The sequence below is a fragment of the Gorilla gorilla genome, chromosome 1 (genome assembly GCF_029281585.2).
Source record: "Gorilla gorilla gorilla isolate KB3781 chromosome 1, NHGRI_mGorGor1-v2.1_pri, whole genome shotgun sequence".
Taxonomy (NCBI): domain Eukaryota; kingdom Metazoa; phylum Chordata; class Mammalia; order Primates; family Hominidae; genus Gorilla; species Gorilla gorilla.
This window is the reverse complement of record NC_073224.2, coordinates 85,137,171-85,146,702: the sequence shown is the minus strand read 5'-3', so window position 1 is coordinate 85,146,702 and position 9,532 is coordinate 85,137,171. Positions and strand designations below refer to the sequence as shown.

General features: G+C 44.3%; 1 protein-coding gene across 1 annotated transcript; it reads left to right on the top strand.

Moving 5' to 3' along the window:
• Positions 1 to 2,216: 2,216 nt before the first annotated feature.
• On the top strand, positions 2,217 to 9,384 carry MYOCOS (myocilin opposite strand). The gene is made up of 3 exons (XM_031004597.3): positions 2,217 to 2,495; positions 6,331 to 6,468; positions 8,950 to 9,384. Exons 1-3 carry the CDS (start codon positions 2,389 to 2,391, stop codon positions 9,095 to 9,097), a joined length of 393 nt encoding a protein of 130 aa, XP_030860457.1. The 5' UTR covers positions 2,217 to 2,388; the 3' UTR covers positions 9,098 to 9,384.
• The last annotated feature ends 148 nt before the right edge of the window (positions 9,385 to 9,532 follow it).

The window sequence follows — 9,532 nt, the reverse complement described above, 5'->3', positions numbered from 1 at the left end:
TATTTCCTGTTTCAACTAACTGGTGGAAAACATACAACCTTGATAGCCAGTCTGGTGACTGAGTGATACGAGACATGTTTTTTAAAGTGGATTTGACAGAGAATTGAAGGAAAGGAATTGGAGGCAGTGAATATAGACAAATCTTTCACAAGCAATTTTTCTGTCTTTGTTTTGTGGTGGGGAAAAGTGGGAACAAGAGAAGGTTTTAAGATGGGAGAAATAACATGTTTGTTCACTGATGAGAAAGATCAAACAGAGAGGGATAATTTGATAATAAAGAGACAGGAGAATTGTTCAAACAAAGACCTCGAGTAGATGAGAGGGAATGGAATCTAGTGCTGGAGTGGAAGGGTTGGCCCCTGAAAAGAGTGCCAATAGTTCATCTAGAGTAAGGTGAGAGGAGACAGAGAACACGGGCACAAAGGCTGGAAGGTGGGCAGGCGTGGTGAATATGGAATTCTCTTATGATTGCTTCCATTGTCCTCAGCTAAGAATGAGAATTGGGAAGATGTGTTGGAGGTTTGAGGACAGAAGAGAAGGTATCTAGGCCTAGGATGAGCACACACTTACAGCTGCAGTCATGAATTTAAAGGAAGACTGGCTATCAGGGTTGTATGTTTTCCATTAGCCACATACAGCTGCACAGGTGCAGGTGCTGAGTGGGTAGAGAAGGGAATGTCACCTGGGTTGGCACTCAACCAACCAAGTTCGGAGACTCAAGAGCTGGTCAAGGGAGCTGATAGTACACTTGATGGACTCATAACCCCACCTTAGTGCTGACTCTCCTTTATCTCATATATGCATATATGTCTGGAAAAAATTATATTGGCCTTAGACATTTTGCAGAGACTGAGAATAACCGAGTCACATTCGTGATAGCGAGCTAGTGCAATAGCCTTTGCTGTTGTGGGGATGACAAGGTAATCTAGTTCCTACATGTGCCTTTGGGGTTCCAGTTCAATTCTTCCTGTAAGGCCCATGAGGGTCACCCATCCTATTCTTTCAAGAGGATCACTATCTCCTTTTTGTTTGTTTGTTTGTTTTTTGAGATGGTGTCTTGCTCTGTCACCCAGGCTGGAGTGCAGTGGCATGATCTCAGCTCACTGCAACCTCCGCCTCCTGGGTTCAAGCAATTCTCCTGTCTCTGCCTCCCGAGTAGCTGGGATTACAGGTGTGGGCCACCATGCCCAGATAATTTTTGTATTTTCAATAGAGACGGGATTTCGCCATGTTGGCCAGGCTGGTCTCAAACTCCTGACCTTGGGTGATCTGCCTGCCTTGGCCCCTCAAAGTTCTGAGATTACAGGCATGAGCCACCATGTCTGGACTCACTATCTCCTTTTTTGCCATGAGTATCCCCCTTTTTTGATATGAGTATCTTTTGACATGAGTATCCTCACAACCAGCCCCTATCGTTTGAGATAATTTCAATCTATTTTTCAAGTAAGAATCTAAGAGAGCTTTTGGTGCACCCAATTTGTTTTAAAATTAGTAACAATATCTTGTAGTTGGATATTTTTCTATTGCTTCTAAAGTATGCATTTTCTTCCTTTATTTTACCCATATATGTATTTGGTGAGTGGAAAATGTGGTTGTTAAATGTATGGACTTTGGTATCAAGCAGACCTTGTTTTGAATCGTAGCTCATTACATCTTATCCTCCCAAATAGCGAATTTCTTCTATTGTGGTTTCATTATCATCAATGTAAAGAAATAGACTCTTTCATTGTTCAACTGCTTTATTACTAGGACTTCTCCTTGTATGAAATGTAAGCTTCATGTTTAGAGGTCAGGATTCAGGAACATGTTTCAGCTAAGCATGACAGATCCTAAAGGATGGCTAGTGTGGGAAATAGTGATTTTTCCTGGATTGAACTGTTGTCAATCACTTTCGATGTATCTGAACTACAACAGACTCCCTGAGGGTTCCTAGCTAAAGCTCAGATTTTGTTTCAAAAGCCATTGAACTAAAACAGCAACAAACAAACACACACAAAACAGATTATTTAAATAAATCAAGGCCGAGCGCAGTGGTTCATGCCTGTAATCCCAACATTTTGGGAAGCCAAGATGGACAGATCACTTAAGGTCAGGAGTTCAAGACCAGCCTGGCCAATATGGTTGAACCCCGTCTCTACTAAAAATACAAAAATGTGGCAGGCACCTGTGGTCCCAGCTACTCAGGAGGCTAAGGCACAATAATCATTTGAACCTGGGAGGTGGAGATTGCAGTGAACCGACACCACTGCATTCCAGCCTAGACAACAGAGCAAGACTCCATCTCAAAAAAAAAAAAAAAAGAAGAAGAGAAAAGGAAAAGAAATCATTACAGTGGCTGTATATCTTCTGAAATTTGCATACAATAATTGCTTCTGACATATTCAAAATATGTCAGAAGCCCTCCAACATCAGACTCCAAGTTTTTCAGTTTTGGGATTCAGACTGGCATTTCTTACTCCTCAGCTTGCAGACAGCCTGTGGGACCTTGTGATCGTGTGAGTTAATATTTAATAAACTCCCCTTTATATATATATATATATATTATATATATAATCTATATATATATATAATCTATATATATATATATATATAATCTATATATATATATATCTCCTATTAGTTCTGTCCCTCTAGAGAACCCTAATACAGGAGGACAGGGCTTACCTTCATTCCATTATATGAAGGTGAGGACTAAACTCTGACTTTTATGTTGCCCAAATTCCTATCTAAGGGGTCTGGGGCATCATGTCCTACAACTCATAAATTCTCATCAGATGGGTTTTATTTAACACTAATCGTGACTTACTCTCCAACCTGACTCTGGCATAATATTATGAGACAAGAAAGAAAATCAAAATATTTTACCCCAAAACATGTTTCTTTGCCATATTTTGAAATGGTCATGCAAAGCTGTTCTTTTTGGGGGCGAATTTGCATCTGTAAAGAATCTCAACTAACATAGCTAGATCTTTTTCTTTCAGACCCTCCCAATCCTAAACAGATTAACTGAGATCTGAATAGGAAACATTTGTCATCTATTGTCTCTAAGGGCAGCCACTATAAGACTTTGAAAGAACTTTGGCCTCCACCATCTTTTATCTTAACCTGAACATTCCCTTTCCATCAATCCCAGGTCCTTAGAAAACTCAACCAATTGTAAAAAAAGAAAAATTTTGAATTCACCTATAGCCTGGAAGCTCCCCCTTCACTGCACTTTGAGTTGTCCTGCCTTTCTGGGCCAAACCAATGTATTTCTTTTTTTTTTTTTTGAGACGGAGTCTCGTTCTGTCGCCAAGCTGGAGTGCAGTGGCGATCTTGGCTCACTGCAACTTCTGACTCCCGGGTTCAAGTGATTCTCCTGCCTCAGCCTCCCGAGTAGCTGGGATTACAGGCGAGTGCCACCACACCGGGCTAATTTTTGTATTTTTAGTAGAGACGGGGTTTCACCGTGTTGGCCAGGATGGTCTCGATCTCCTGACCTCGTGATCTGCCCGCTTTGGCCTCCCAAAGTGCTGGGATTACAGGCACGAGCCACCGTGCCCGGCCTACCAATGTATTTCTTAAATGTATTTGACTGATGTCTCATGCCTCTCTAAAATGTATAAAACCAAGCTGCACCCCGACCAACTTGGGCACGTGTTCTCAGGACCTCCTGAGGGCTGTGTCACAGGTCATGGTCACTCATATTTGACTCAGAATCTCTTCAAATATTTTACAGAGTTTGACTGTTTTCGTTGACAAAGGGAAATAGCTATATTTATCTATGTATATATAGACCTTGTGTAGACCTTGTTTTTAATCCCAGCTTCATTACATCTTATCTTCCCAAGCAGCAAATTTCTTCTATGGTGGGTTTTTTTTTTCTTTTCTTTTTTTTTTTGAGACGTAGTCTCACTCTGTCAACCAGGCTAGAGTGCAGTGGCGCGATCTCGGCTCACTGCAAGCTCCGCCTCCCGGGTTCACGTCATTCTCCTGCCTCAGCCTCCTGAGTAGCTGGGACTACAGGCGCCCGCCACCATGCCCGGCTAATTTTTTGTATTTTTAGTAGAGACGGGATTTCGCCGTGTTAGCCAGGATGGTCTCAATCTCCTGACCTCGTGATCCGCCCGCCTCGGCCTCCCAAAGTGCTGGGATTGCAGGCATGAGCCACCGCGCCTGGCCTCTGTTGTGGTTTTATTATCATTGTAAAGAAATAGACTGCCGCCTTGAATTCCTGGCCTCAGCCTGGTGGGAGGATCACTTGAGGCCAGGAGTTCAAGGCAGCAGTGAGCTATGATCTCACCACTGCACTTCAGCCTGGGTGACAGAGTGAGACCCTGTCTCAATAATTACAATAGTAATAATACATTTTTAAAATTAAAAAAATGCAAGAAAGGCAAAATTAAGGATTGTTTGCAAACATTTTCTCAACCCTCACAACTGCCCTAGAAGATACTATTACTCCTCTTTTACAAGTAAGAAAACCAAGGCTTCTAGAGGTTAAATTACTTGCCCGAGATCACTCAGATCAAAAGTGGGAGTTGCACAATCAACTCCTTTAATTTCAGAGCTGAAACACCTGCCAGCACAGAAGAAGTGCTGCGAGTTATCAGGAAGAGGTGGGATCAGTGATTATTGATGGCGCTGGGAGGAGGGGCGTACGTGAATTAGCTTTTTAAAAAGTAGTCAATAAAGAGACTAGGTCACAATGTGTTTACTAGCATCTGAGATAGTGCTTCCCCATTGCTCACATGACAGAAAGCTCTTCCCCTGCTCTGCCCCCAAGACCCATCCTCTCCCTGCGACATCTGTGGAGATTTCTCAAGGACATGGCTCCAGGGATAATTTGTTTCAGCTGCTGCTTTCTAAGGGCGCAAATCAATCTTATTAACCCAAGTTCCTGAGAGAGACTGACTACAGGAGGTTAAAAGACTAAAGGGGAGGAAGTTGACGTTGGTGGTCCTTTTTTCGCCTTTTCTCTTGTCAAAGAGATGAAGTAGCTGGTGTGTGGGTACAGAATATGTCATAAGGATATTTCTTAGCAAATCCGTGAGTTGGTGCGTAAAAGCAGTTACATGCTAAGCTGACCTGGGACTAAAAGGTAAGTCAGTTGGGCATCCTTATAAGAACAAACCTTTCCAGCTAAAAGATCAAGCTGGCGAGCTCCGGCTGTTGCAATTCATGCTCTAGAATGGCAGAGTCACCACGTGAGTGTGACCTGGTGTCTAGGAATGGGAATTACTCTAATTCCTCTTCTGTTTCTTGGGAGATGACTTGGCTCTGTAATGGACATAATATAGTCTTTGAAGTCAAACAGACCTAGCTTCAAATTCTAGCTCTGTGACTCCCGAAAAGCTACCTAATTTCTCTACTGCTCAGTTTCCCCATTTGTTGAATGAGGATCATAATACTTACCATGTGGGTTTACTGTGGTTATCAAATAAGATGAAGCAAAAGGGCCAGGCATGGTGGCTCATGCCTGTAATCCCAGCACTTTGGAAGGCCAAGGAGGGCAGATTTCTTGAGCTCAGGAGTTTGGAACCAACCTGAGCAACATAGTGAAACCCCATCTCTACAAAAAATACAAAAATTAGCTTGGCATGGTGGCATGCACCTGTAGTCTCAGCTACTTGGGAGGTTGAGACTGCAGTGAACCGAGACAGCTCTGCTACACTCCAGCCTTGGTGACAGAGCCAGACCCTATTTCAAAAAAAAAAGGGGGCGGGGGGCAACAAAGTAAAAGGACATCCCAAGGTGACCGGCAGTAAATGGGTGGCCGCTATCTCTGTTATCAAAATCAACCCTCCAGTCTCTATGCCACGTGCATATCTGGACAAGTAGCATGGCTCCCAGCTGCAGCCTTATTTATGTCCCTTTCCTGTTCTTTAAGGGGTAAGTGTTCCAGGAAGAAAGCTTTGCACATGTCAGTGAAGTCAAACAGCCCTGTGAGAAAAGGGCTCCTCTGGAATGGCGCCGTTAGAGGGGAACCAGCATGAGACAGGGCTGCCGTGCAACCTGGGGAGATTCAGTTCACCTCTCTGTGCCTCCATTTCCTCAGTGTTATCTGGGGGTAATGATAGCTGCCCACTGCATGATTGGAATAATCACATTTGTTCTATATAAACAACCAACAAGTACTTTACTCTTAGCCGCCCACTCCTCATAATAGGTATTTGAGGAAATATCTGCCTCTTGACCTTGCGGGGAAGGGGGATGAAGGCCAGGCTGTAGGGAGGACCCACTGAGAGTAAGGCAGTGAATGTTCTCTGCAAACTGCGCCATTCTGGACCTAGCTGGAGCATTCCTGACCCCTGAAGCATGTGTGCCAGCGCTTGTGTTTTGCATTCACAGGTGCAGTAACTTTAAATTCCTCAAATCCCCTGAGTGCAAGGCCATGGCTCAGAAAAGCCTTGCAAACAACAGCATTAATCTCCCCTACAAGGACTTGACCTCCGAGGTAACCAGGCGCCGAGTCACCATGATCATAAGGTACCCAAAATCTTTCCTCTGGATCGCTTGTGGGGTTGGGATGGAGCATAACACTGAGCCCCAGCAAATGCCTGAAACTGTAGCTGGCACTGGTTTATTTAAATGTATTTAATGCTGCTGCAAGACACATTTCACAGAAAAGGAAACTGCTTTGTCATCCATTGTGGAAAACAGACTTTTCCCACATGGCCCTTCAACGGGTGATGACACCCATTTGTGTATGTTCACTGCGTGGGTGGTCGTGGCTCTTGATAGAGAGTGGGGAGTGGGGATCACTTTGTTTGGTTTTGTTTTGTTTTTTTGAGACAGGGTCTTGCTCTGTCACCTGGGCTGGAGTTCAGTGGTGCAATCACAGCTCACTGTAGCCTCAGCCTCAAGCTCCTGGGGCTTAAGCAATCCTCCCACCTCAGCCTCCCAAGTAGCTGGGACTACAGCCATGCGCCACCACGTCTGGTTAATTATTATTATTATTATTATTATTATTATATTCAGACGGAGTCTCTCTCTGTCGCCCAGGCTGGAGCAATCTTGGCTCACTGCAAGCTCTGCCTCCCGGGTTCACAGCATTCTCCCACCTCAGCCTTCTGAGTAGCTGGGACCACAGGCACCCGCCACGACGCCCAGCTAATATATATATATATATATATTTTGTATTTTTAGTAGAGACGGGGTTTCACCATTCACAGGATGGTCTCAATCTCCTGACCTTGTGATCTGCCCGCCTCGGCCTCCCAAAGTGCTGGGATTACAGGCATGAGCGACTGTGCCCGGCCAGTTTTTTTGTATTTTTAATAGAAACAGGGTTTTGCCATGTTGCCCAGGCTGGTCTCAAACTCCTGGGCTCAAGTGGTCCACCTGCCTTGGCATCCCAAAGTGCTGGGATTACAGATGAGAGCCACTGTGCCTGGCCCAAGCTGACACCTCTAGCTTGAGCTCTTTGTCGGGTACGTTATGAGATTAAAAATAATAATCTTACTCAATTTGATAATAAGTTGGTCAAAAAAATCAAAATTATTGATTTGAAATAGAAAATACAGACTTCCATCTAATGTTGTTTACAATGCCCTTTGACCTTAGAGTTTATTGGGATGTAAGATTCTAGCAAATTGATAGGAATTAGGTGCCATTTCTTAGTTACCATATATGGGAATGCCAAATCTTTGTTGATAGTGGTGCATGGCCAATTTGATACCACGGGTTTAGACCGTGAGAGTGGGCATTGTCTGCAGGAAGTGTGGTCCCTGTGCTCTAATGTCCATCCAAGGACGAGATGGCATAATTCTGTGGCCTGTCCTAGCCGCCAAACAATTCCCTTCCCATCATCCCACATCCTCTCAGCAACATTAGGGATCAGCTTTGATTGGGAGATGGGAGCAGTGAACTTGTGGCCAGATTGAAATTTAAATGTGGATTCCAGTTCTGCCTTCTACTGGTCACATGATCTGGGTAAATCACCTTCTGTCTCAGCTTGCTCAGCTGAAAGATTTAATGTGGGGGCTGAGATTCTACATGTGGTTAGTTTCTAGGTAATTTCTAGTGCCTGGAACATAGTAAATGTTCAGGGAACAATTAAATCTGAACCTGTAAAAGCTTGACAGGCTAGTCCTATGCCCTTGAAGGCAAGGTTTGCCCAGCCCTGAGGAGGATGGGGAGACCCTGGTATACTCCAGCAGAAGGGGAGGCGAACCCCGCAACCTGGGGATGGGGGCAAGTTAGACCAAAGGGAGCTGCGAAGTGAACCTGAGGCTGGACTGGCCCTACGAATAGCTGGAATGCAAATGAAACGTTTAGACACAGCCTGTCCCAGGCTGAAATGTACAGAGAGCTGGCCAGTAGGGGATGGAGAAAGCTAATTGATGGGAAGAACTCCTGCTCTAATCCTAAGATACCCTTGGAGGATGGGGGTGGAGGAGTGAGGGTGCAGACTCTAACTCTGTTGGATCCATGGCACCAACGGGGACAGCTGAGCTCACTCTGAGGAGAGCTGACTGACAATTAAAGTATATCTCATTTCTGCAAGGTGAGTATGGGTGGAGGAGCTTGGAAGGATGTCCTCTGAAATGTTAACTATTCTCTTTAGATGCTGGCATCTGGGGTATTTCTTTTGTTCCTTCTTTTTTGTTGTTTTGAGACAGGGTCTCACTCTGTCACCCAGGCTAGAGTGCAGTGGTGCAATCATAGCTCACTGTAGCCTCGATCTCCCAGGCTCAAGTGATCCTCCCACCTTGGCCTCCCAAGTAGCTGGGACCACAGGTGCATGCTACCATGCCTGGCTAATTTTTATTTTCTTGTGGAAAGAGGGTCTCCCTATGTTGTCCAGGCTGGTCTTGAACTCCTGGGCTCAAGTGATCCTTCCACATCAGCCTCCCAAAGTGCTGGGATTACAGGCATGAACCACCATGCCCAGTCTGTTTCCTTTTTCTCTGTTTATTTAAAACCCTATCTTTATTCAAATGGCATTCAATGTGCCTTTCTTCCTAGAAAAGAGATAATTACCCAGAAAAGTGATGAAGCTAAGGAGATGCTCTCCCACTTGGATTTGGAACAAGCCCCTCCCCCTCACAGGACCTACCTCACAGTACCTCCCGCCCCACCTCCTTCTCCAGCTGAGGATCCCACGGTCTCCTAAGATGTAAACCTTATTTTGAAGTGAATTCTTACACAGAACTCCAGAAAACAGTTTCAGTGGCATTCTTGAGGTTTGTCTTAGAAGACTCTTGAAGACCTTCGTTCTTTCCTATTTTTCTTCACCTAGAACCACCATAGAGCATGATTTACCCTTGCTAATATACTTAGTCATTTTCGGTTTTTTAATCCAAGTCTCTGATATGATATGCATATATTTTGATCTTTATGTTATGCTATAGAACTGTTGCTGCAGTCAGTTGTATTTAAATTAATAAACAGTTATCAGGCCTTGTTGTTTATTACTAAATCTGAATCAGTGAAAAGTCTAGGCCTTTTAAAGTCTAGAATTTAAAGATCTCAGGTCCTGGGAACCCTGAGGTAGCTGGATTTTCAAAACGCAACCTGAGACACTACAGTTGTGTGGCCCTGTATTTTG